The sequence below is a fragment of the Xiphophorus couchianus genome, chromosome 18 (assembly GCF_001444195.1).
Source record: "Xiphophorus couchianus chromosome 18, X_couchianus-1.0, whole genome shotgun sequence".
Taxonomy (NCBI): domain Eukaryota; kingdom Metazoa; phylum Chordata; class Actinopteri; order Cyprinodontiformes; family Poeciliidae; genus Xiphophorus; species Xiphophorus couchianus.
Window position 1 is genome coordinate 1,155,200 of NC_040245.1, and position 27,402 is coordinate 1,182,601.

The 27,402-nt window shown below is 44.8% G+C and overlaps 2 protein-coding genes across 2 annotated transcripts in view; both read left to right on the top strand.

The window, feature by feature from the left end:
- The window catches only part of col4a3 (collagen, type IV, alpha 3), a 29,258-nt gene extending 11,801 nt beyond the window's left edge, over positions 1-17,457 (top strand). The window contains exons 20-52 of the mRNA XM_028045373.1: positions 152-187; positions 1,467-1,631; positions 1,759-1,851; positions 1,938-2,033; positions 2,148-2,218; positions 3,479-3,667; positions 4,357-4,525; positions 4,619-4,711; positions 4,963-5,067; positions 5,154-5,248; positions 6,077-6,227; positions 7,736-7,849; positions 7,935-8,102; positions 8,246-8,335; positions 8,416-8,550; positions 9,924-10,022; positions 10,123-10,212; positions 10,319-10,455; positions 11,204-11,330; positions 11,403-11,483; positions 12,262-12,363; positions 12,436-12,483; positions 12,556-12,744; positions 12,820-12,950; positions 13,034-13,106; positions 13,974-14,045; positions 14,595-14,720; positions 14,794-14,892; positions 15,051-15,278; positions 15,528-15,699; positions 15,840-15,954; positions 16,066-16,241; positions 17,125-17,457. Of these exons, the coding sequence (XP_027901174.1) occupies positions 152-187; positions 1,467-1,631; positions 1,759-1,851; positions 1,938-2,033; positions 2,148-2,218; positions 3,479-3,667; positions 4,357-4,525; positions 4,619-4,711; positions 4,963-5,067; positions 5,154-5,248; positions 6,077-6,227; positions 7,736-7,849; positions 7,935-8,102; positions 8,246-8,335; positions 8,416-8,550; positions 9,924-10,022; positions 10,123-10,212; positions 10,319-10,455; positions 11,204-11,330; positions 11,403-11,483; positions 12,262-12,363; positions 12,436-12,483; positions 12,556-12,744; positions 12,820-12,950; positions 13,034-13,106; positions 13,974-14,045; positions 14,595-14,720; positions 14,794-14,892; positions 15,051-15,278; positions 15,528-15,699; positions 15,840-15,954; positions 16,066-16,241; positions 17,125-17,209 (3,920 nt within the window). The 3' untranslated portion in view covers positions 17,210-17,457. The remainder of the gene's footprint in view (positions 1-151; positions 188-1,466; positions 1,632-1,758; positions 1,852-1,937; positions 2,034-2,147; positions 2,219-3,478; positions 3,668-4,356; positions 4,526-4,618; positions 4,712-4,962; positions 5,068-5,153; positions 5,249-6,076; positions 6,228-7,735; positions 7,850-7,934; positions 8,103-8,245; positions 8,336-8,415; positions 8,551-9,923; positions 10,023-10,122; positions 10,213-10,318; positions 10,456-11,203; positions 11,331-11,402; positions 11,484-12,261; positions 12,364-12,435; positions 12,484-12,555; positions 12,745-12,819; positions 12,951-13,033; positions 13,107-13,973; positions 14,046-14,594; positions 14,721-14,793; positions 14,893-15,050; positions 15,279-15,527; positions 15,700-15,839; positions 15,955-16,065; positions 16,242-17,124) is intronic.
- A 7,674-nt stretch (positions 17,458-25,131) lies between these two features.
- Positions 25,132-26,867, top strand: sst1.2 (somatostatin 1, tandem duplicate 2). Its single transcript, XM_028045358.1, has 4 exons — positions 25,132-25,327; positions 25,403-25,587; positions 26,459-26,668; positions 26,747-26,867. The coding sequence occupies exons 1-3, from the start codon at positions 25,147-25,149 to the stop codon at positions 26,654-26,656; spliced, it is 564 nt and encodes a 187-aa protein (XP_027901159.1). The 5' UTR covers positions 25,132-25,146; the 3' UTR covers positions 26,657-26,668; positions 26,747-26,867.
- Positions 26,868-27,402: the final 535 nt, after the last annotated feature.

Sequence of the window (27,402 nt, forward strand, 5' to 3'; positions counted from 1 at the left end):
TCGCAGCTAAACAGAAAAACCGAAAGCAGCTGGAGACGATCAGACGTTTCTCTGCCTGTTTGTCTCGCATGTTCTCTAATGAATGATGGGAGTTGTGTGTTATGTGTGCATCAGCAAATTAACTCACAGAAACATCTCTGATCTGTCGCAGGTCCGATCGGGTTCCCGGGACTGAAGGGCGAGTCAGGTACAAAATCACTGAGTTCCTGTTGGACCTTAAACTGACCCAAACATGATTCATAGCTGATGTTTCATTAACTGACCGGATCTTTTCTGATCCGTTTGACTTGGACTGAATGTAGAAATTCACTTTTTTATGATTTAACTCGTATTTCCAAGAAAACCCAACTGACTTATTGAGACTTGTTGTAGTTTGATCAAAAACTCTGAGTTTTAAAACAAGTCCAGATGACTCAGGGAAGAAACTTATGAACACTTAAATCTATCCAAGGATTTCATTATCATTGCTTCTCTCTAAACCCAAGAACTGGCCTGGAGTTAGACTTTCCTGCATAAACTCGACCCACTTGAGTTTCTCCAGTCGGTTCTGTTTGGATGTGGCTCTAGTCGGTTCTTCCACAGTCCGCCTCGGCCAGATTCGTCTCTATTTGCAAATCCTGCGCGATTCCTCCAGGTTTTCTGGAACCACCTTGGTGGTGGTACAAGCCGCACCCAGCCTGGTGTGGCAACGGCGTAGGCAGTTTGATTGGCAGAAGGATGAATTTGTTAATTGGTTGGTGGATTTCTCCTCGACTGCCAGCAGTTCCACCAATCCAAGATGAAACTGTAGCTGGAAATCGATAACGCCATGGCCCAACCCCGAGGTCCAAACCTCAACCGGAAGAGGCAACCTGCAACATGCAAATATAGAGAGAGTTCAGAGAAGCTGGCCGACCAACGGTTCAAACGGGAAACGGCGTCATGCTCCGCCCATGTTCCCACCCTACACCATGGTACTGCTAACAGAGGCTTGGTTAGAACCGAACCGGACCGGACGTCAGCCGGGTAGAGCGATACCAGACGGTGGAGAGAGGCCTCAGTAGAGGAGGACTGGTAACGGTGCATAGTGGGCCAACGCCGCCACACCGTCTGCCTGAGATTCTCAGATTCCTTCATTCGGTCTGAATGGACATGATTGAGTGACCCGGCTGGCGCCTCGCCCCGTTTCCCCATCAGAGCAAACGCCAGCAGCTGCTGCACGTTCCCACGATTGGTTGCATTGACCCTCAACCGGATCAGCTTAGTGTCGCAAACATCCCGCCATAAAATCTGACCTTTGCACGGCCGAGTCTGGAGGAGGTCCGACTTGAGTCCGCCCTGAGTGAAGTACGGCCGAGTCGGTGGGCAACTTTCCTCTTGAGACTTGAAGTTGGACTCGTCAGTAAGAGACCAGAACTTCGTCTTAAAGACTCAGAGCTGCATTGGATTGGATCATGACTGGGTTTTTAACATGTGTGTCCTTGAAGGCGAGGCCTCCAACGGACCGCCAGGTTCTCCTGGTCCAACTGGCTCAGGGGGTCCCAAAGGGGAACCAGGACCGCCGGGCCTGGTGGTTACCGGACCGCCAGGATTGACCGGAGCCCCAGGACCTCTTGGACTTCAGGGAGAACCAGGAGAGCCTGGAATACCAAGTACACCAACGTTCTTTTTGGTTTTTAGGCTGATTTTGTTTTCAAACCAGAGAAAGAAAATTAGTAATTGTTTTATGAAACATAAATCTGCCTCCCAACAGTTTAAACTTTGTCATTTTGTCCCCAGACATGGACATCGTAGGACAGGGTGTTCTTGGTACGACAGGTTCAAAAGGCTCTCAAGGCCCTCCAGGGGACAAAGGGGCGGTTGGGGAAAAGGGTGAGCAGGTTTCAGATTTATTAAATCCCAAATGGGCCGTTAGTGTTTCAGCGAGTAGCTGCAGAATGTTACCTGTGTTTCACCAGGTCAGAAAGGGCAGGCTTGTATAGACTGCCATTTTCAGGCTGGTCCTCCTGGACCTCAGGGACCACCAGGGGCGCCAGGTCAGAACGGGTTGCCAGGTAAGAAGGATTCCAGTCTTTCCACCTGGTTATTCAGGCAGCAGCTTTTCTGTTTTTATGGAGAAACTCCCAAGTGTAGAAATCAAACGCACCCTTCTGTCACCTGGGTTCCAGGTGCGGCTGGATCTCCAGGACCAGCAGGTAATAAAGGCTTCAAAGGAGCCGCAGGCCCACCTGGAGAACAGGTGAGTTCTGATCCCACGCTAAATGCTACGTTTTATGTTCATAAAATTTAATACAACAGAGTTTTACAGCCACGCTGGATTTATTTTTGTAAGAATAAAGTTTTGATAATAAAGTTGTAAAATTATGAGAAGAAATGAGTTTTAATGTAAAAAACGTTGATCGTTATTAAGACCGCTCTGGACGGTCATGTGGTTTTTCTACTAAATAAACTCAAAGTCCTGCTGCTGAAAATGACTTCATGTGTTAAAATATAAAATATTTCTTTATTTGTTAAACTAATATCAAAGCAGAACTTCTTAACATGCTCAACATTTTTAGTTTTAATTATTTTTTGTGATTTGGCATCAAATTACTTCATTCTACCAGAGTATAATGAACAATATGATTTTATTCCAGTAATATTTCGTCTTTATTCTTATAAAATTGTAACTTTAATCTGGGAATATTATAACTTTATTCGTATTATCACAATTTTTTATTTGAGTTTATTACTGTGACATTATTATTGGGATATTTTGAACTTTTTCTTATATTATTTAGATTTTATTCTCGTAATATTAGAGCTGTTTATAATGTTACAATTTTATCCAGATAAGATTTTGTTCTCCTTATGACTTAACTTGTAATAAATTACAAGTTTATTCTTATAATATGAGTTTATTCTCATACTATTTTACTTTATTGTCATGAGATTACAACCATAATTTGATAATATTATTCATATTATCACAACATTTTGTATTATTATGAGTTTATTCTGGTGTTACTGCGACATTATTCTCATGTTTTTATTTGTTTTGTGTATTTTTATCTTATTATTATGACTTTAATATTACAACTTTATTTTTAGAATTTTATGACTTCATTATCGTACATTATTCTTGTATTACAATTTTATTCAGGTGATATTATGACGTGTCTTATGATTTTATTCTGCTATTATTACTTTATTCTCGTAATATTGCATTATTCCATATTATTTAGACTTTTTTCTGGTATTATTACCAGTTTATTCTGTTATTATGTTGACTATTTTCATATTGTTATGACTGTATTCACTATTTAGGCAACTTTATTCTTGTATTGTGTTATTCAGGTGATGTCATGACTTTAAATTTTTACTTTATTTGTGGATTATTTTGATGTTATTCTTGTGGATAGTAAAACATTTCTCAGTTTGGCTCTGATCCTGTCGTATTTTACCGTGGGATGAATGAATCTCCAGCCTGTTTAAGTGTCTCTGCCTGTTTTCCCCTCAGGGCCCCCGGGGCCCCCAGGGGTCCCCGGGGGCCCCGGGGCCTCCAGGCGAGCCGGGGTCAAACCCTCGGCCGGGGCAGAAGGGGGAGGCCGGGGACCAGGGCGATGCGGGGCTGCGGGGAAAGGCGGGGCAGCACGGGTACCCAGGACCGCCGGGTCCCAAAGGCGAAACGGGACAGAAAGGAAACCCGGTGAGTACCGCCGCTGGAACCGGACCGGACCGGACTGAGCCACGTTTTCACTACCGATACCAGAGGACAGAGAAAAACAAATGTTTCTTTTCGAAAACACGTAAATATACTGAAGAAGAGTGAGTAAGTGAGTAAGTTTTTTTTAAAGGTGCGACGATTTTTATTAATTTGCAAAGACAAACAAACTGGATGTTTCTTCTGACAATATTTTAACATTCATCAATCATCCAGACGCATTTATGGTTTCCCACCGTTTGTCGTTTCTAACTCCTTTAAATCCGAGGTTTCCTCCACAGCCCTGATAAAATCATTTCATTTAGACAAATTTATTTTATAACTTCAACACAAACAGCTTCATGAGTTCAAACATGTAAAAACGTGAATCAGTTCGGAGTGAAACATGAAAACAAACCTGAGAAACGACTCGGAGCCGTTAGTTATTCTAAACATGATGTAAAATATTCGACATGACGTCGCTCAGAGCACAAAGCATAGAACTAGACTGAATAGATCTAGTTTTCAGTATTGGCTCCAATTATAGATATTAATATCAGATCAATAGATCTCTGATATTCAACCTACGATTTTTTTACGGCGTCTGATTTTTTTTGTGTTCATCACTAAAACTGATGGTTGTAAGAAACCATCTACTCTGTTGTCATGGTAACAGTTGTGATTCCCTCGTCCAGGGGCTTCAGGGGTCAAAAGGTCACCGGGGCCTGCCGGGCCCCTCTGGTGCCAGAGGAGCGACGGGGCCACCAGGCCCACCGGGCCGCAGCCGTCCGGGTCGTCCAGGACCGATGGGGCCCAAAGGAGCTAACGGCTACATGGGAGACCGTGGAGCACCGGGCCCCAGAGGTCAGTTTGTCAGAAGGGGCCTGGGCCGGAACCGGGCCCAGAGCGGACCGGAACCGGGCCCAGAGCGAAGGCTGACTGCTCTGCTTGTTTCAGGAGAGAAAGGCTCTAAGGGGAACATCTGGAACATTCCAGGAGAACCGGGACCGAAAGGCTCCAGAGGACAGCCGGGGGAAACCGGACCTGAAGGTAAGAGACGGATCCAGACTTTGGTTCTGGTTTTATTTCCTGCTTCACACAGGAAGAAACACAAACGGATTCTTAAAACGAACATCAACAAGGATTTATTTATTAGATCAAAATACTTCAAACGTTTTCATAGACAATGTTATAATTCAGTTCCGATCTGTTCCGGTCCTGGTCCGGTCCTGGTCTGGTCGTGGTCCGGTTCTGATCCGGTTCTGTTCTTCCATGTTGTCTCTGTTCTCCTTCGGTCCCAGGTGAGAACGGACTTCTGGGTCTCCGAGGATGTACTGGTCCAAAAGGTCAAAAGGGCAATGACGGTTTCTCTCACAAGGGTAACCGGGGCAACGTGGGGTCAAAAGGTCAGATCCAGAACAGCACTCGCTAACTTCTCAGCGTTTATTCAGAACCAAAATAGAACCTTCAATAAACGTCCTTCTGCCATCAGGAGTCAAGGGGTCCAGAGGAGAGCCAGGGTTCCCCTGTTATGGCATGAAGGGGCGAGTGGGGCCGCCCGGCCCCCCAGGGCCCGTCGGCCTAAAGGTAGAGGAAGACCCGAACGCCCAGAACCAACAGTTTGAGTCCATTTCCATTTTCTCTGGAATAACAGACAAAATGGAGCCAAACAGCAGAACAAGATGACTGAACTGTTCACTACTGACTGAACTGTTCACTAACTGACTGAACTATTCACTACTGACTGAACTGTTCACTAACTGACTGAACTGTTCACTAACTGACTGAACTGTTCACTACTGACTGAACTGTTCACTACTGACTGAACTGTTCACTAACTGACTGAACTATTCACTACTGACTGAACTGTTCACTAACTGACTGAACTGTTCACTAACTGACTGAACTGTTCAATAACTGACTGAACTGTTCACTAACTGACTGAACTGTTCACTGACTGACTGAACTGTTCACTACTGACTGAACTGTTCACTAACTGACTGAACTGTTCACTAACTGACTGAACTGTTCACTACTGACTGAATTGTTCACTAACTGACTGAACTGTTCACTAACTGACTGAACTGTTCACTACTGACTGAACTGTTCACTAACTGACTGAATTGTTCACTAACTGACTGAACTGTTCACTAACTGACTGAACTGTTCACTACTGACTGAACTGTTCACTAACTGACTGAATTGTTCACTAACTGACTGAACTGTTCACTAACTGACTGAACTGTTTTCATAAACGGAACAACTTCATCTAATTAGCGATGTATTGAACTAATTAAAGCTGCTGGAAGTAATTCTGCCTCAGAACAAACAAGAATTTGTGATTTTATTTGAAATGTGAACATTTTGAAGTGATTCTGGTTATTTTGACTCGTTTCCTGCTCTGTGTGGTAAAAGGGAAACAGAGGTTTTGGGCTGCCGGGTGAGGCGGGTAAACCAGGCCCTCGGGGGCAGGATGCCTGTGAAGGACCTCCGGGCGATCCGGGACCGCCGGGACTGCCGGGAGTTCAGGGACCTGCAGGACAAGATGGCCGCCAGGGGCCCAAAGGTAGCAGGACGCTTCAGCCATCAAACTGACCATCATCAGCAGAAATGACCAAAGTTCAGCTTTTATTCAGGTCCCACTTAGGAACTCTACCTCCTCACTTTCTCAATAAATGTTTAAATTAGCCTGAAAAAATAATATGTATAATTGCATACTGCAGTATATTTATCAGTTTTCTGTTATTTTATAAATGAATCAGTAGCAAGCAGCTGATTAATTTATTTCTGTTTTAAAGAAAAGCAGAAATGAAGTGGATAGTTTGAAAGGTCAGCTTCTATGTACACAGTCAGAACAAACTAAGGTTAACTAAAACTTACTAAATAACCAAAAGTGAAATTCATAAAACTTTTTTTTACTGAACTAAATAAAAACTGATTACTGGGGAAAAACAGTAGCTAACTGGAACTATATCCTGAAATACTAGACATAATATCCTTTGTTTTCATGTTCAATAATCTATTTATTAGCCTTTCAAACTGTGGCTTTGACTTTTTTCCCTCTTTACAGCTCAGCTGGTTGTTCAACAATAACTGAATCATTATTTGGTTTCTTCTGTCGAGTATTTATTACCCACCTGATGCATTTGCACTATAAGGCGCATAGAATAGCCGCTACAGTAGAGGCTGCAGTTACGTTATGCATCCATTAGATGGAGCTGCGCTAAAGGGAATGTCAACAAAACAGTCAGAGAGGTCAGTCAAACTTTATTAATAGATTACAAACCAGCGTTCTGAAACTCCGTATAAACAGCTTTTTATTATTTTCCTGAGGTAAAGTCAGTGACGTGGTATTTTGGTGACACAGTTTATCTTTTAACAACAGCAAGGTGTAACATATAGTAGAGGGGAACTTTTCCTCGATTCAATAAACATGTAGAAAACAGTCTGATGCTGTTACGGTAAATCAAATCACAATATATCCACTTCCACTATAACCATTGATTGGTTCATGTTAAATTCTCTGGCTGCTGCTCTGTTCCCGTGTTTTACTGCATCACTGATCGCCTGGAGCTTAAACTGCGTCGTCAGCTCGTCTCTTAATAGGAGCCATTTTGGGGTCTTTACACAAAACCCAGCCTGCACCGCGCGCTTCTTCTTCTACGGGGGAAATGAAGTCGGCGGCTGCTTACCGTAGTTGTGAGACCAGTTGTGGCTCAATATTGGTCCATATATAAGGCGCACCAGATTATAAGGCGAACCGGATTATAAGGCGCACTGTCGGCTTATTGAAGGTTTTTAGGTGCAACTTATAGTGCGGAAAATACGGTAAACATAATCACAATACTTTCACCTTTTTGAATTCTGCGCCTAAAAATTAACCAAAGTATGAAAAACCTAAAACTGTCAAACTAAACTAAAGTCTATTTAACTAATAATAACTAACAAACACCCTCTAAAAACTCACTAAAACTATTAAAACCCCGAACAGGTTCTGGTTCTGGTTGTAGAATCAGAACCAGCCGTTCTGCTGCCGGATGAAGGAAAACCGAACTGGTCTGAAATCTCCTTCAGGTCACCGAGGCGTTGATGGGGAACCTGGTTCCACGGGTCCGCCTGGGCCCTGTGTCCCCGGATGTCCAGGACCTCCAGGACTGCGAGGTCCAGCGGGTCCAATTGGACCCACAGGTAAATAAGATCAGATTAAAGTAGAGCTGTTAGCTGGATTCTGTCTCTTTAAGATCACAGCGTGTTCACACTGCACCGTCTGCAGGAACGAAGGGGCCGCCGGGTCTGAAGGGAGATTCTGGGACCCACTGCCCCAGAGTCCCCGGGCTCAGAGGGCCACCGGCGCCACCGGGACCCGATGGAGTTCCAGGGCTGGCCGGGGAAGTGGGACCCAAAGGCTGGAGAGGGAATCCCGGAGAGCCTGGAGGCCCAGGTGAGACGCCAGTCACATCGTTGGCTGTAGCGTCGACATTTGGACTTTAGTTGAGGATTTCTTGTGTTCTCTGGGTTTTTGGTGTCAATAGTTTTTATTGAAAGACAAAGGAAAGGAGCCTTGTCTGGATGTTTGTGTTTTAGGGCCGAGAGGAGACATGGGTGTTCCAGGGCCGATGGGGTGTCCTGGAAACCTCGGACCGCCTGGGACCTGCGGGGAACCGGGACCAAAAGGTTTTATTTGAGTGGCTGAATCAGGTTTGATCTTGTAACTGTTTCTCTCTGAAGCCTCTCTGCCATCATTTGTCTCTTAGGTCAGAAGGGTGGAGATGGTTCAAGAGGTTCTCAGGGACCTCCAGGAGAGCCAGGGGACAAAGGGGGAACTGGACCAAAAGGGTTCCCAACAGTCATTAAAACAACAGGGAATCCCGGAGACTCTGGATTTCCAGGTGTTGTATTGTCTTGCATTGTGGCCACGCCATTTTGGTAGGCAAGAGCAGCACAAAGCATAGATGAACCATGGCTTCCAGACCTACAAAAAGAAAGTAAATTCACTCTCTTGATCAATGTGCCAGTGAAATGTAAATCAACAAAATGGCTGCTGTCGGGAGCTACAGACTCCTTCAGATCACAGTGGCTGAACAAGCCAAGAAGAGACATTTATCGGAACAACCGAGGAAACTCTCAGCTTCTGCACAAACGCAGCACAAGGTTCTTGTGATGTGAGACGGTCAGGAAGACTGTTTGATACAGTTCATGCTGCTTCTACTCTACCTGGACCATCTGACATCAAACTCACATCAACCTCTGCAAAAACTGTTAGCTTGGTGAAGACCGACAAGAAAAGAGGAATAATCGACTTTTTGAGAAAATACAGTTCATGTGTGTTTGAGCCGCTGTGCTCTGTTTACTCCCTCTATAGCAGGGGTGTCAAACTCCAGTCCTCGAGGGCCGCTGTCCTGCAGTTTTTAGATGTGCCACAGGTACAAAACGCTGGAATGAAATGGTTTAATCACCTCCTCCTTGTGTAGACCAGTTCTCCAGAGCCTTGCTAACGACCTAATTATTCTATTCAGGTGTGGTGCAGCAGAGGCACATCTAAAAGTTGCAGGACACCAGCCCTCGAGGACTGGAGTTTGACACCTGTGCTCTATAGGCTCTAAGAAGTATTACATCCCAATACCAGATCCACACTCTGAAGTCCTTCTAAGGGTCAGAAAGCCTGAGGCTTCATCTGGGCACTCGGCTGCCTTTCTCTAGCTCTCACTGGACAAGAGGCAACGTTCACCAGCAACAATGAAACATCAGCGACAATGGCAACGTGCCACCAGACTCAGATGAGTGAGTCAATAATCAACCAACCAGCTGGACCAGCAGCAGGTTCTGGACCAGCAGCAGCGTTCTGGACCGTTGGGTTGTCAATCAGACCTGTGAAGACGCTGCTGCAGGAATCAAAGCCACTAAAGAGAAACTAAAGCCTGGATGAGTTTCTCTGATCTGAGACTTTAGTCTCTGGTTCTGGAGATGTTCTGCAGCTGCTGGAAGGCCCACTGTGGAACCGGCTTTATGTGGTTCTGAAGGTTCAGGTCAGAGGTCAGCCTGATCTCTGGTTTCTACCTGGAATAACTGAAGCTGTGCACTGACTCTAGATCTATAATTCTAGATGGTTCCTCAGAGATAATAACTGGTTTTTGTTAAACTAAAGGACTCAGGATGTGTTTGGCTGATTAGAACAGATACGTTAATGTTAGCAGCTCGTAAACATCCCTGAAATTTGTTTCTGGAGTCTTAATTCTCTGTTTGCTTCCTGATTCTTGATCAGGACCCAGAGGTTTCACTGGGGAAAAGGGACAAGGAGGCCCCCCAGGGAACCGAGGGCCAAAGGGCCTGGATGGAAAATCTGGAGAGACAGGGCCGCCAGGTAAACGTTTGGCTGCACTGTGCGGACTGAGTGAAGCAGTGGAGGTTGTTTCCATGGTTCTATTGAAGGTAATGAAATGTTTCATGTCTCTGGCTGTCAGGATGTCCTGGAGATCCAGGTAGAGATGGAGAGAGAGGTCCTTGTGGTTTCACTGGACCCCCAGGGGACAAGGGATGCACTGGTAGACCAGGTAAACGTTTACACCGCCAAAGATCCGACAGCATGAAATAAGTCAGAAATGAAAACGAACTCCTGGATAACTGCGTCAGTTTCAGCTCCTCCGATGTTTTCTTCAGGTGATCCAGGTGAAAAAGGTGCAACGGGAACCAATGGGCTCCCTGGTTCAGATGGAGGGTCAGGGAAACCCGGGGATAAGGGACGTAAAGGAGAAGCAGGTTTTGGATGGGGAGCTAAAGGCTGTAAAGGAATGAAGGTACAGCACAGAAAAACACCCACTGTGCCCCTTACATGACATTTGATCAGGTTCTGGTGGATTAGACCCAAAGCCAACACGACCCGCCGACCGGACCAGCAAGTAGTTCTGTTTCTGTCCGTCTGTCCATTGCCTGGTACCTTCAGCGGTTTACCGCAAACAACCAAACGCACGCTGACTTCTAACGTCCGTCCCAACAAACGTCCCTCTGTCCGTCCCACCAAACTATATTAAATAAACTAAAATCAGTTGTTCTACAAAAATGTCAGACTAATCCGCCACTGTGACGATAAGTAACACCAAACAAAACTGAAACGTCTCGTTGGATTTATTCTTCGTAGAAACAGATTCTGAAATAAATCCTGTTTCATAACACAAGAATTTTTCTCAAATTTTTTTTTTAAAATTATCTGGTGAAAGTCAAAACAACAATGTTTTGGGGCCAAAGTGATTTGCATTCTTGGTCTTTTAGAACAAAAGAGAAGGAAAGGTTTGACCGGGTCTCTCTAGTCGGATCCGTTTACAGAACCAAGCCTTTTGGTTCCTACATGGACGGAGAACTCAGGCAGAACCTTTAGAGGGAATAGTCAAAGTAACGTTCTCCTGCGTTGATGCTGGATGATTTCTAGTTCTAGAACCAAAGTCCAGGTTCTGTGAAGGGCTTCAGTTTAATGCCTAATAAAGTATATTCATTCATTCATTCATTCATTCATTCATTCATTCATTCCTATTCTTATTTTTCCCACAGGGGATTCCTGGACGTCCAGGACCTTCAGGTCCAAAAGGACCAGGAGGACCAGCTGGAGACGTTGGCCCTCTGGGGCCCTGCGGTCCTTGTGGATTTGTGGGATCCAAAGGGCCGCCTGGATCCAAAGGTCTGATTGGTCGCATCATCGATTCTCCTCTCAGTTTGAGATCTGGACTGAAAACGTTTCTTTTGTCTGCAGGTTCTCCTGGTAGAGCCGGTGAGAAAGGTTGGGACGGCCCGCCTGGGAACTGTGGCCCTCCAGGGCCTCCTGGAAATCCAGGTACGCCAGAGTTGCTTCACCAGCAGCTTTAAACTCACTGGCTGCGTTTCCATTAAATAAGAAACGATTAAAATCTCACATGAATGTTTGTTTATGTGACAAATCATTAAAACGCCTCCATCACTCGACCACTTCCTGTTGTCTTCTTCGTCGTTTCCAGCAGTAGCAACATCCAGCTGTCGGTCATGTGACTTCTGAGATAAAAACAAATGTTTTCATTGCAGTTTTATGAAATATTCATTTCAATATGGCTGAAAAACAACTTTATGAAAATCCATTGAAGCTGCAGTTTGTAACTTTTTAAAAATTTACATATTTATTGAAACTGTGAGCAGATAGTCTGTGAAAAATCCTCTGCATTCTCCAAGTTCTAATTAGAAAACAACCAATCAGTACAAGGATTACTAATCCTTGTTCTGCTAGCTGCAGCTCTCTGCTAAGCTGCAGCTAGCATAGCCTGTTGTGAATGTTCAGGCTAGGCAGATAAACGGTTTTCCTTTAACGGTGAGTTGTTTCTCCACCATTAGCACATTTAGCAGCACGTACATCAAATTGATTGTTAGCGCTAAGCCCTGCCTCCTGACTCTGATTGGTTGTTTTTGGTGCAGTAGCAACTCAAACTTTTCACACGTTATCTAACAAACTGTAACAACATGGAGACTTTTTTCAGAAGTTACATTCTGAAGCTTCAACCAGATTTATTTTTATAATTCCATTTTGAACGGTTCCATGGTGAATGAAGCGCAGCTTTAAGCCTCTGTCTGACCTTCGTCTCCAGGATGCTGGGGGTCTCCTGGAGCGCCTGGTCCACTGGGACCCAAAGGAAACCAGGGCCGGGACGGGATCCCCGGGCCTGACGGAGAGAAAGGAGATATGGGCTGTAAGGGTGAATAGACGTACGAACCAAAACGTTGCCCCACGAACCTTCACTGATCTACTTCTTTATCTGCAGCATGTGTACCTGGACCGAAGGGGCCGACAGGACGAAGAGGTCCCCCTGGTAAGGCTCTGGTTTAATTCTGGTTGGGGTGGGTTCAGAAGGAAGCTGTAACTCTGCCACCTCCTCCTCCAGGATGCGTGGGGGACAGGGGCCCGCTGGGATGCTGTGGGCCTCCTGGACCCTCTGGACCTGCAGGAGACCCGGGTTACAAAGGCGCTAAGGGACCCCCAGGGCCTCCTGGATGTGCTGGGAAGAAAGGGGGAGAGTGCATTGATGGGACAAAGGGATATAAAGGATTTCCTGGACCTAAAGGACCGAAAGGTGGAGAGCTTAGTCTGTTTGACAGCTGGATTCGTCTCTGGATTAAATAAAACTATAAAATCTGTCACTGTGTAGGCCCTAAGGGTCCGTCCGGTCCACCTGGTCCACCAGGTCCTGGTTACAAAGGCCATAAAGGCGTTAAAGGAGAACCGGGTCCCCCAGGACCACCGGGACCAATCGGTGACCTCGGTCCTTGTGGACCTCCTGTGAGTCCCACCCAGAGGTCAAGTTAAGAGAAAAACAAACTGAAACTTGAATGAAGTGTCATATTTACTTGTTTTGCCTTCAGGGTCCTTGGGGGCCGCCTGGATATCCTGGAGAAAAAGGCTACAGAGGACCGGTTGGAGCAAAGGGTCCAATCGGTAAGAACCGCAAACCGATGGGGAGCAGCCTGATCGTTTTCAGCTGAACAGTTTGTCTTCCTGTTTGTTTATGATTCAACAAATTCACAGCTGATCTCACCTGAAGCCACTTTAGAGAACAAAAAGATCTGATTCCATAAATATGTCAGATCAACACAAATAAGATTCCCATGAAGGTTCTTGGGTTCCAGTTTGATCAGTTATGATAAAAAGCAGCATGTCAACATGGTATTTAGCGGAAGCTAATGCTAAAGCTATCAACATGGTATTTAGTGGAAGCTAATTCTAAAGCTATCAACATAGTATTTAGCGGAAGCTAATGCTAAAGGTACCAACAAGGTATTTAGCAGAAGCTAATGCTAAAGCTACCAATATGGCATTTGTCGTACGCTAATGCTAAAGCTACCAACATGGTATTTAGTGGAAGCTGATGATAAACTATCATTGTATTTAGTCAAAGCTAACATAAATCACTAAACTGAATCACATTGATAGCCAACATGTCAGTAGCATGCTACATCGTAGCATCTTGCTCTCAGTTTTGTTACAGAATCGTTTTTATTTGACCTTCAGGAAGAAATTCTTAAGAACTGACTTTTCATTTGTGGTTTCAGTTCATAGTTGTTGCGTTTTGCTAACTGTGCTGCTGATTCTGGCCTAACTTGGTCGGGAAGCAGACAGGACTGTAGAAAGACAGCAATGCATTCTGGGTAGAGAATCATTGGGTGAAATGTGGCTTCAAAACTAAATTAGGTCAAACTAATTTCATGATCTGATCTGTGAGCCGTGACTCGTTGCTGTTTGGTCAAAGTTAAATAGGATCTACATTCTTACTGACCTCAGAGCGCCCCCTGGTGTGTGTTTCAGGTATGGAAGGGGAGAAAGGACCGCCAGGTAACCCCGGTCCAGGAGGACCAGCAGGACGAATCGGGAACCCGGGTAAAAGGAAGCCGGCAGACCTGAGACAGGCCAGCTGTTGGATCGGCTCTAATTAACCCAATACTGCCCTAATTCTGCCCCAATACTGCCCCAATCCTGCACTAATCTTGCCCCAATTCTGTCGTAATCCTGCCCCAATCCTGCCCTAATCCTGCCCCAATCCTGCCCCTATCCTGACCTACTCCTGCACTAATCTTGCCCCAATCCTGCACTAATCTTGCCCCAATCCTACACTAATCTTGCCCCAATTCTGTCGTAATCCTGCCCCAATTCTGCCCTAATCCTGCCCCAATCCTGCCCCTATCCTGACCTACTCCTGCACTAATCTTGCCCCAATCCTGTACTAATCTTGCCCCAATCCTAAACTAATCTTGCCCCAATCCTGCCCCAATTCTGCCCCAATCCTGTACTAATCTTGCCCCAATCCTGCCCCAATACTGCCCCAATTCTGCCCTAATCCTGCACTAATCCTGCTCTAATCTTGCACTAATCCTGCCCCAATATTGCCCTAATCCTGCCCTAACGTTGCCCTCCTGCTGCCTCCCGCAGGACCAAGTGGGAAGGACTCCTATTTTCCTGTGCAGCTGGCATCAGGAGACCCAGGTGAAGAAGGAACTCTAGGCCAAGTGGGAGGAGTCGGATCGCCGGGTTTCCCTGGATTGAGGGGAGCTTTTGGTCAGTCATGTTGCCATGGTTACTGCTGAAACACCTGAAGCTCTTTCCTGATGTGACGTTTTCCCGGTTCCAGGTTCAAAAGGCTCATCTGGAGCACCGGGTTGGACAGGAACACCTGGGCGCGACGGACTGAGAGGAGAGGATGGAGAAAGAGGACGAATCGGCCAGAAAGGTATGAAAACATCCGACTCGTCCTAAAATCACCATGGCAACAAGTTAAACGTCAACAGAGTCGATCTGTTGCCTTTAGTTTCTGACCCTGTCCGTCTTGAGGCTCAGAGTTTCTGCATGTTGAGTTCAGATAAAGTCCAACCATCTGCTTGGTTCCAGGTGCGAACGGAGAGCGTGGCAGAGTGGGAGCCAAGGGTCCTCCAGGTGAGCCAGGTGAACCAGGTGAGCCAGGCGCCGGCCCGCCACCCAGGAGGAACGGCTTCCTGTTTAGCAGACACAGCCAGGACAGCGCCGCCCCTGCCTGCCCGACCCAGTCCACACTCATATTCAGAGGATACTCGCTGCTCTTCATCAACGGCTACAGCCGCGCTCACGGACAGGACCTGGGTAGGTCTGCAGAGGTCACAGAGGTCACAGCCTACCTCAGAAATATAGATCAGAACCCTCCATGTCCAACCGTAGCGTTCTGCAACACAGGGCTAGAGCCACACTAGGAAAAACTAAAATACAAAACTGTGAGAATAAAGTCACAACAGAACAACTTTATTCTATTAATATCCCAGTTTTGTTGTGATGGAGGTTTTTCCTGATGGTTTGTTTTTGGCCGTATCGCCGCGCCACACCGCGTTCCTGCAGGAACGGTCGGCAGCTGCCTGCAGCGTTTCAGCACCGCTCCCTTCCTGATCTGTGAGACTGGAGAGGAATGTCGATACGCTGAGAGGAACGACTTTTCCTACTGGCTGTCCAACATCAGGAGCCCGACAAACCAGACCGACCCAGAGGCGGCGCTGGAGTCCAAGATCAGCAAGTAGCGTCAGCACTAAGAGGAAAACCTCCTAATTTCAGATCTGAACATCAGAAAACAATATTTTTAGCTTCATGAAGAAGAAAACAGCAGACTGAGGATGAAGGTGTTCCACCTGGTTCAGGTTTGTTTCTGGGTTTCAGGTGTTCGGTGTGCGAGTCTGAAGCCAATGTGATCGCCATCCACAGCCAGACCAGCGCCGTCCCGCCCTGCCCTGCGGACTGGCAGTCGCTCTGGACCGGATTCTCCTTTGTGATGGTCAGTGGGACGTTTCCTTTAGAGCTGCCCGAGTCTAGAACTGCAACGTTTAGATTCATCTCTGCCTGAAATCACCTGAATCACCTGAATCTGAGCCTCTTCTGTGTTCAGGAGACGGGTGTAGGCGCCGAGGGCTCGGGTCAGCCTCTGGTTTCTCCCGGATCCTGCCTGGAAAACTTCCAAGGAATGCCGTTCATGGAGTGCAGCAGCAGCTCAGGAACCTGCAAGTACGACAACAGCCTGTACAGCTACTGGCTGGCTGCTCTGGACCCTGACAACATGTTCAGGTGAACCTCCATCCACCTGCTGACAACATGCTAACCGTTACACGACTCCCTGTTGGTGCTCAGACTCAGAGGTTTAACACGACATCATCAGCGTGATGCGTAATCCACATCCAAGAATAAATCGCTGCTAATAATCTGACAGATTTTGGTTTCCTGTCCCATCAAATGATCCGTTTATGATAAAAAATCAAAGGTTGTGAAGCAAATCCTTCAGCTGATGATGAATGAAGGTGTAAAGCTATCCTACCTGGATTTACTTTAACATAAGGATGAAGTAGAAAGTCATTCATCTAACACTGACATTTCATAAGTTAGTAAAACTTTATTTTTAAGATATAAAATCACAAAACATTTCACAAAAAGTCAACAGTGTATAAAAAACCAAGATAAGTTAATAAAAATCAGGTTTTATAACCTACCAGAGGTTCTGTGACACAATGATGAAGATTTCTCCAAGTCAATAAAATATTCTTACGTTGCTCTGTAAAAGAATCCTGAGGTGACCGGCATCAACGTTGGAGTCGTGTCCAAAACTTGGCAGCAGCATTTTGAACAGTTAGTAGAAAAATTGTTTTCCACTAACTGAAAAACAATTAATAAAATACTTTAAAATCAAATTAAAGCCAAACTATATGTGCATCTGTATTACTGAAATAAATAACCCGAGATAAAATTAGGAGTAAATAATATTAATAATCCATAAAAACGGGTGAGCAGCTTCGGTCGGACCCAAACGACCAGGAGAGACTCAGAAACTCCAGAACTGAGCCGAGTTTAAATGAAAACGTTCAGAAAAACCGTCAGCAGTTTCCCTGATGGCCAGCAGGTGGCAGCATTCTCTGTGGAACCAGCAGCTGAGGTCTGATTCTGTTTGGATCTGCAGGAGGCCCAGCAGCTGGATCCTTCCAGGGAACAACCCAGACAACATCAGCCGCTGCAGAGTCTGCATGAAGATCATGCAGATGTGACCTTTGACCTCTGTCCTCTGACCTCTGTGGGTCAGAGGACAGGTCGGTCCAACAGCACATCTGTCCCCCAGGACTCCTGTCCTCTGAGACAGTCAGACATGAGCAGAACCGGAACCGGTTATGGTGCCGCTGCGGTGCCGTTTGGTTCTGAGCAGGAAGACGTTGCGTTGCCAGGTTGGTGAAGAGCCCCAACCCGTTCACAAACTCCTGTTGGGTTTGTTTCATGTTTCTTATCAGCAACTTTTAATGTGTGACCTAATCTGAGAAAACTTCAGGGTGAGAGTTTAGTTTATGAAGAGGCAGCATCGGCCAATCAGAGGCCAGCCTGAAGCTAACAGCATCGGCCAATCAGAGGCCGGCCTGACTCTGGTCTCTGCCAGCCTAAAGTCACAAATTGGTTGAAGATTTTGGGACTTCCTGGGTCCCTGATAGAAAATCCAGGTCCAGGCCCAGAGCATCATGCTGCCACCACCATGACTGACTGTTTTCTGTGAGTTTTACTGCTGTTTTGGTGTATTTATGGAAACTTTTCCAGACTAAAGCTACGTTCACAAACAGGTTTAGATTTTTTTTTAGCTGAAATCTGATTTTTTTTTCCTGTTGTCGTTCATTTTACTAATTAAATGCGATCAGATTTCTGGTTGAACGGTCTCCAACCCAAAAGAATACCGTAGCCGCTACCCAGCAGCTCTCTGTGTTCGGCACTAAACATGGTGGTTCTTAAAGAGGCAGTATCATATAAAATCTACATTTTTGTTATCTTTGTCATGTTATAATTTTATTCCATCATGAAAAACAAACCTGCAGTGTTGCTTTGAATCTTTCATGATTGAGAAATCTCTATGGCAACCATTCAGCTGCAGAACACCTGGATGGACCGAGCTCCGCCTCCGAGACACAGCTCCTCCCCCACTCAGCTCCTCCAGACCAGCTAGCAGCAATTAGCAAACATTTGGTGGAACTGCAGAGCTGCTATGTTAAAAATGTTAAAGGGTTAATAGAGGAGCCATTTTGGGACGACTTCCTGGAGGCGGAGCTTCAGATAGAGCTGGAGCTTCTTAAAGAGACAGAGACCCAATTTCAAAGTCAGGACATAAAATTTCTTATAAGTCATATTTGATCTCTAGAGAATTTTTGAAGGAAAGCAGCTGTGAGTTCACTGATTCAGAATGCTTTCATGTCCAGGCATTGTTTATGTCCAGATTCACCGTCTGGCTTCTTCTGCTGCTGAATTATGATGCGTCTCGTGGCAACGATGGAAAAGTCTGATAAAATGTGACACAACTTTTGAAAATTATTAGAGACGATTGAATTCCACATAGATCGGATTTTAGTGGGGCGAAAAGACGGAAAGTCTGATATGATTGCAGTCCTTGCTGTGTGAACGCAGCTTTAATGAACAGAACTTTAATGAACAGAACTTTAATGAATGCAGCTTTAATGAACGCGGCGCCTTGTTAGGGTTTTCTGCCTACTTCATGTTGTCATTGAGGTTCTATTCAGGTTAAGACTTTAAAATGGTGAAATGTTGTATTCAACTGTTCAGTGCTGTTTCTCTGATGTAACCAAACAACAAACTGTCTGTGGCTGACATCATGCTCACATCTGATTGGCTGAGAGGACAGGAAGTCTGGAAACTGAGGTCTGCAGTTGGACGATATGAAATGTGCTGTGGGATTCATTACATTTTTATTGTTATTGTTATTATTATTATTGCCACTGTCACATATTCACTCACAGTGGCTGTTAAAACTGTAGATAAATCCGTAAATGTATTTGAATCATGTTGTGTTTGAATATGTTGTTGTTTAATCATTTAAGCAGAAATGGACCCAAAGCATAGAGAACATTTATGGACTCAACATGAACACGTAGAAAACCTGGAGCTCTGTTTTCTCTTGTGACCTTTTTGTAAAACTAATTTGTTGTTTCTGAGGTTTTAAATCCAACAGATGTTAGATCTTTAAAGATGGCTGACCTCAGCGTGACGCTCTCATTCGGTCCAGAATGGTTCATAGGTCTGATTATCTATGGAGGAATTTTACTGCCATAAGTTGACATCACACATTTTCAGTCTGAAAGCAGAATTTCATCTCTTTGTTCTCAAAACTTGTAATGCTTGCACTCAAACTTCCCTTTCAAATATTTTCTGTTCTCTCAAATCTTTGTGCTCACACTCAAAACTTGTCTCCATACGGATTAACTCTCCACTTGTAAACCTTGCTGCGCGCTTGTGAATTCTTTTCTGCTCTCTCTCAAAACAAAGAAGTACTGTTGCCTAGCAACTTCTCAGCCAATAGAACGAAAGGGTTATACTGGGCGGTGGGAGCCGCCTCGGGGTGCGTTTGTTTTCTTCTAGTGGCTGTGCTCCATCTATGGATAGGATCAATCCATCTAGGTAGATATTACTAGAAAACCATCAAACTGATAAAAATTGCGGAGCCCTTCAGGGGGCATGGGAAAATATCTTTCTTTTGCGTTTCCTCTCAATAATCTACTGATCAGTTCATGAGGCATCATTGAATCCTACAAGCCTTTCTTACGCTGGCCGCCGTACTTTCTGCCTTAATACAAGGTTATGTGAGGTTTTTCCATCTATGTTAAAATCTCTTTGTGGGGGCGTGCTGTGGTGGCGTAGCGGTTAGCGCGACCCGTATTTGGAGGCCTTGAGTCCTCCACGTGTCCGTCGCGGGTTCGACTCCCGGACCCGACGACATTTGCCGCATGTCTTCCCCCCTCTCCTTCCCCGTTTCCTGTCATATAAGAGACACTAGAGCCACAAAAAAGCCCCCTGGAGGGGTAAAAAAAAAAAAAATCTCTTTGTGAAATATGACATTTTATATCTTTCTTTAGGATAAAAAGGCAACACAAACCTGTGATATAAACAGAAACTTTTCATAAGTAGGAAAGAAATAAAAATACATCCAAACTATTTGGACTATTTCTGAGTTATTATCGCGGGTAATAAAACATCTGACAGTTTTAATTGTGTCTCTGTTGTGTTCTAGTCTAAATGGTTTAAAGGGCTTTCAGCTCCATCTCAGCCTTAACAGACATAAACATGCAGGAAAAAATAAATCGATTTTCAATCAGTTTTTGTCCAATTTATGATGTATTTTTATTTCTTTCCTACTTATGGAAAGTTTCTGTTTATATCACAGGTTTGTGTTTCCTTTTTATCCTAAAGAAAGATATAAAACTTCAGATATTTCACAACGAGATTTTAACGTTCATGGAAAAACCTCACATAACCTTAAATTAAGGCAGAAAGTACAGCAGCTACATTAAGAAAGACTTTCAGGATTCAATTATGTCTCATGAACGGATCAGTACAGCATCGCGAGGGAAAGCAAAAGAAACCAAAATCCCCATCTTCTGAAAAAATGCTGCGACTTTTTAAAGTATGAAAGCTAAACCCCGCCCCCTGCAGAGACTCGGCCCAGTGAGGCGATGAGCAGAGCGATGGGGCGTGGCATCACCACTTTGTCGCTATGTTTATCAATTTTTGGCTAATAGTAAATTTAGAGTCTTATTCTGTGTTGTAGACTTTTGTGGCTCTGCAGCCCGTTTGTACTGAGCAGCTAAAGCTAATAGCAGCTATTAGCTTCTGCTGCTTCCTCAGCACTGCAGCCCGTCTGTACTGAGCAGCTAAAGCTAATAGCAGCTATTAGCTTCTGCTGCTTCCTCAGCACTGCAGCCCGTCTGTACTGAGCAGCTAAAGCTAATAGCAGCTATTAGTTTCTGCTGCTTCCTCAGTACTGCAGCCCGTCTGAGGCAAACATTCAACACCAAACCTTCACCAACAGTCAGCAGAACAGACTCATTTGTGACCACATTGTAAATAAATCACACATATGTAAAGCTGAGTAACGCTACCCATCAACGCTCGCCAGTCGCCACGGCAACCATTGCTACTTCAAATTCTGACAGAAAATATTTGAAACAGAGCAGTTTAGAGAGCAAAGATTAAATTCTGTTTGCAAACTGAAAATGTGTGTTGTTGACTTATGGCAGTAAAATTCCCCCATAATTATCTGATGGATCTGCTGGACTTTCAGAGTTTTCTACGTTTTTCTCCTCCTGTTTCATCGTGTTTCCGTACTTCAGGTTTCTGTCTGTTGGTTCAGTGTAAATGTGTTTCTCTTGTTTCTCTTTGTTTTATTAAAATTGTTCCTTCAATCGTCTTCTATGATGTTCACCTGGTCTACTTTTTTTACACCTGAGAAATTATATCCATGCGTAAAATTCAGTTTAATATATAAATTAGTTTTATCTGCTCCACCTCCAGCTGCTGTGGTTCTGAGTCAAACCAACCTGTTCCCCTCCTGGCCTGTGGGGGCGCTGCACCAAGAACCACTGAAGGAAACGACACAAAAACCTCTGAAGACACTGAGAGCAACTTCCTTCTTCACCAGATGGAAACAAGATGGAGGCGTCAGATTTTAGCGGTTGGAAGATTTCTCTTTGTCTTTGGCTAAAGACCAGGAGCCATTTCTGCTGATAGCGCTAAGCTAGCATGTTAGCTTTGGTTGTATTTACCCAGAATGCCCTGTGCTGTAGTCCACTTCCTGCTTTTGGAGCGGTCTCTGGTTCGCTTGGCGTTCACATTCAAACCAACCAGAGTTCACTTCAACCGAACCTAGACTGAGGTCTGGAGGACCAGAGGTCAGAGGTCGATTAGCGTTCAAAACTGGACCGGACTTTATGGGCAAACAGACTGCAGTTCACGTAAAGAGAGTAAACAGGGCTGGTGGAAATGGATCTTCAGTGTAAGAAGTTTTTTTTAAAAAAACAACCAGCAGAGCGCGGAGGTTTTGGCTTGCAGCATTCAGTCCTCCTGACCAGCAGGGGGCGACAGTGGAGAGGAAAAACTCCCTGTTAAGAGGAAGAAACCTGCAGCAGAACCAGAACCAGGGTGAACGGCCATTTGCCTCAACCAGCTGGAGGTTTAATAATAATAACACCTTTATTTTGTAGGCGCCTTTTGATACTCAAGGTCACCTTAAATTATTTAACACAAAAAACACAAAATTTAAATACATGATAAAAAGTAAAGTACAAAATGACTAAAAGACCTTAAAAAATGAGCGGCAGCGTCCACTGTCACCGGAAGCAATGAAGTATGAATGAATGGATGAATGAATGAATGAATGGATGAATGGTTTGAGAAAACAGACAAAAAGAAACCGAAGTGGTATAAAATGCGACATGGCCGTTCAGACTGTGATTTGAAAACTACCGGATCGGACTTGGTTCCACATCTGGAAGTGGAACCGATCAGATGTTTTTGGGGTGAAAACATTGGAATCGGATTTCTCTGCCCGCTCGTCTCATTGAATGTTTCTGCTGCGTTTGGATCAGCTGAACGTTTCAACCCTGAAGGAATAAATCGTGGCCCGGATGTTTCTGGTTTTTAACATTCTGACAGGAAACCTGGATGTTCCTCCTGCAGGTTGTTCCTCACCTTCATCTTCTGAAACTTTCTGGTTTCGTCTGAATGTCAGCGTTTCGTTCTGCTTCTCTTTACAGCAAATTAAACTTAATGTTTTATTATTTGAATAATCTTCATGTTGGAGTGACTCAGGGTCTGAAACATTTGTACGCATCACAGCGAGGAGCGGTGATGTCATCGCTCTCCCACCAAGCCCCCATGTCAGGGTGTGTGTGTGTGTGGGGGGGGGCGTGTGTGTTGATGCCAGCAGGTCCCTAGTGACGGCAGCTCGCTGCTAATGTGTTGCCACGGCAACCACCTGCTGTTAATGTGCTGTTTATTAGCAGAGATGATGAAGACGCTGGAGATGGAAATGTTTGACGACTTTATGATCTCTGGCAGGAATCTGTTCAGTCATCGATCAATAAACAATAAAATCTGTTTTATTTTCAAACAAAAACTGTTTTTTAAAATCAGACTCAATAAGGAGAAGTTTTAGATCACAGATCCGTTTCATATGAAACCTACAGAAAAGTTTAGCTTAGCAAGTTGTCAGCAGTAATAAATCTAAAAATCATTTTCATTTGGAATAGCTGCAGTTGAGCTGAGTTCATTTTCTGAATCGTTGCAGAATCAGCAAAACTAGTTTGAATTGAAAGTCTGGCAGATTTGCTGGTCCAGTTGCAGACCACGCATATGCTGGACATGAACCATTTAGACTTTAACCAACATCAAGCGGTCATCATCTGTCAGAAATGACCTGACAGGGCGTATTTTGAAACACATGATGTGATCTATGAAGAGCTGGTAACTGCTCACAAGGTTTTCACAAGGAAATTCTGAAAAGTGTGGCATGCATCAGCAGGAAGCCTATCTGAGTCGGAACGCTGCAGGTTTGTTGAACATCTCCAATCTTTGTAAAACGGCTCAACCTCAGACTGGATGGATGGTTTTCAGGTTTTACCACAGAGTTCGGCTGGATTAAGACCCGGACTTTGACTAGGCCATTCTAACCCATGAATCTGCTTTGATCTAAATCATCCGTTGTTTTCCTGTCAACTCAGACCAGCTTCCCTGATCCTGCTGGATAAACTTATTCCCACAGCATGATGGTGCCACTACTTTTATTTTCACAGAGGGGAGGGCGATGCTAACTGTTAGCCGAACACAGAAAACCTGCATGACGAGCTGCGAGCAAGACTGAAGGCTTTAACTCCATAATCTGCTGGTTTCTCAAGAACAATCTGGTGGATTTCCTCTGGCAAGTTCATTCCAATTTTGTTGCATAAAAATAAACAGTTTCTTTGCAACAGTTTCATAATTTTACATTTGATGGACAACATCTGGTGAGGGACGTTTCTCCTGCCAACGTCTTAAAGGTGAGGTTCTTAAAGGTGAGGTTCTTAAGGGACAACAGGGAAAAATGGAGCTTCATTTTTATAGTCATACGTTTAATGTTCTTATTCATTTATAAATGTCAGTTTCAAATATAATATTTAGTTTTAAAACAAAACTTTAAGCAGTAGCTTAAATATTTAGCTCTGTATTAAGTTTAGTTCCAAACTAAATATTTTTATTTTTTCTCCAAAGAGTTTTTGCGGCGCTAGCGGCTCGTATTTTTGCGACAGTAGGCAGACAGGAAGGAGGGTGAGGAGAGAAGACATGCGGCAAAGGTCGTCGAACCCGCGACGTCCGCGTCGAGGACTGAGGCCTCCAAACGTGGAGCGTGCTAACCCCCCGCGCCACCACAGCACGCCCCCAAACTAAATATTTAATTAGCTCTCGGCTTGATACATTTTATGTTGCTAACTAAATATTTAGCTTGATAACTAAATGTTTATTTTAGAATGACATATTTAGTTTAACACAATATTTTGCTTGATAAACTTTAGGCTTCAGACTAAATGTTTTGCTCTGAGCTAGCTAAATACTTAGCTAGCTAAATATTCAACTAGCTAAATATTTAACTGACTGACTTAGTTTTAAACTAACATTTTAACAATTATAGACGAATGAATGAATGACATAGTGTAAATATGAAAAATGATTTGCTGGTGACGGCAGCTTTCCATTCCAGATCCCAGGTCCAGTTGGATCCTGAATCTGACCTTCGTCTCGCCGCTTCACTCAGACTCTGAATCTCAGTCTTTGAACCTTTTATTCCATGTAAAGTCGGTTGTGTTTTGAAGTGTGTATCTGATGTACATCTCGTTGTTTGTCATGTTGGTGCTGCGGTGAGTCCTGATCCGGCGGCGCTGCAGCAGGAAGTGTGGGATTCCCTGATGTCACTTCCAGCAGCAGGTTTTGTCGCCTGGAAGCCTGTGAAGTGTTTGCGTGGCCGTGGAGTGGGCGGCTCTGCGCCGTGTTTAATGGAGATATCAGTGAATGCTAATGAAGTCTGCTAATCCTCTGAACGCTCCGTTAACCCCCCCCACATTCTGCCGTTGTGTTTGAGCGCTGATAGCTTTCTGCTTTTATTGTCTCCATTTGAAGAGGATGAGGACTAATGGACTTCTGTTTAACTTTAACTCGGCGTTCCTTCATCGCCCTGCAGCTGCCAATCAGCCGCACCGAGTCATGTGACCCTCTGGGGGGGAGCAGGCCTCATAAGAGCAGCAGCAGCAGAACCAGCAGCTCAGAACCAGAGCCAGCACCAGGACCAGCAGGAGAAACCCGACCAGAACCCAGTAGGACCTCCTCCTCCTCTTCCTCTTCCTCAGCTCTTCCTCTCTCACCTCCTTCTTCTTCTCCTGTTTCTGCAGGTATGCATCACGCTCGCTGTCCCGCCATCTTGGTCCTCGCCGCGCTGGCCGCGCTCAGTCTGGGCGTTTCGTCTCAGGCCGACAGAGACCAGGACCCCTACCAGAACCAGAACCTGGACCTAGACCTGGAGCTGCGTCACCACCGGCTGCTGCAGCGAGCCCGCAGCGCCGGACTGCTCTCGCAGGTAAAACCGACCTCTGGCTTCACCTTTGACCTCAGGATGAGAACCAGCTCGGTTTTTATAAAACTGGGGACGTTTTCCTGGACGGGAACCAGTTCCAGTTACTGGTTCCAGTTCCAGTTCCTTACTGGTTTCAGCTGCTTCTTTCCCACCAATCAGATTAAAGAAACCAGTGGAGCTTCTGATTGGCTGGTTGTGTTTGAACTGAGCTCCGTCAGAAATCTGCATCTCTAAATAACCGAACCCTGAGGAACTCCAGATTCCATCAAACTATTTAAATTACTGCTATGTTCAAAACCAATTCGGTTGGTCCAATACTGACTGCCTGTGAATTTAGATTCATTTTCATAAGCTATATGATTCTTACTGATGAAAATGAATATTTCAGATTTATTCAGAGGATGAATAAATGAATAAATTTGCCTCTGAATCTTAAATCACCTGCAGCAGTTTGATGGAACAGATTAAAATGTTTCAACTGAGATGCAAAACATCTGATTTATGGCTGATTTCAATGTGTAGCTAAATAAAAACATTTATAATAAAAGACAAAAATATTTCAAAGCAGTTCATGTAAAAATAGTTTTAAAAAAATAAAATGTTTTCAACCCGTCCCTGATGAATGTTCTGGTGTCTGAAAGGTTTTACTGCATTTTGATGCTTTAAATGTTTCTGTTTGTAACAGTTGAGTTTATTTTTTCATGTTTGAAACTTGGATAAAAATGTTTTCTTACTTTGTTTGAACATAAAGTTCTGGTCCAGTCAGTTGGTCAGAACCAGACGTCAAATATTCCGCAAATTATTTCGGTCCGGTTCGACCTGGGCAGTCGGTCTGCAGCTGACCATGTGGTTCTGGTTCTGTCCGGTTCTGCAGGACTGGTCCAAGCGGGCCGTGGAGGACCTGCTGGCCCAGATGTCGAGGTCAGAGGTCGAGGCCCAGCAGGACGGTCCGGAGGCGGCTTCCAGAGGAACCGGCTCCAGACTGAACCTGGAGCGGTCCGTCGAAACCACGGCCCGCGAACGCAAAGCCGGCTGCAAGAACTTCTACTGGAAGGGCCTGACTTCCTGTTGAAGCAGGAAGCAGGTAACTGACTTCCTGTTGAAGCCACGCTAACGTCCTGTGAGCCATGTTTCTAACTGGTTCCTGTTCCTGTGTTCCCAGCTGAGGCCACGCCCCCTGGAGCCAAACAGCCAATCACCTGCAGGGGTGGCTGAACCGACCAATCAGCAGTCTTGCCTGAGTAATTATTGTAATTGTCCAATAAAGAACGAAGTCAATCACTTTGGTGGCTCCGCCTCCTTTAATCAGAACCCAAAACCAGGTCAGGGGTCAAAGGGGCATCAGGTTTTTCAGCCACAGAATCATTTTCTGGAATTATCAGGGAATTCTGCTGACTCCAGTTACTATCGAAATGCTTTATGTATCAAATATGACGTAAAGAAATTTAACGTTGTAACTTACGTTTTTGAAATTGGGTCTCTGTCTCTTTAAAAGCTCATGTGCTTTCTGAAGCTCCGCCTCCAGGAATTCATGTCAACATGGCTCCTCTATTAACCCTTTAATGTTTTTACCAGCGTCACTCTGAGCAGCAGCTGCTATAATGAGCTCAGCTAATTACTAATTGCTGCTGGCTAGTCTGAAGGAGCTGAGTGGGGGAGGAGCTGCGCCTTCAAGGCGGGGCTAGGTCCAGCCAGCTGAATGGTTGCCATGGAGATTAAAGGATTTTTCAACAACAACATTATAACATGATGTAAAGTTTTAAAAAAGTTGATTCTACGTGATACTGGCCCTTTAAGCCAGAAATGCTGCTGCAGCAC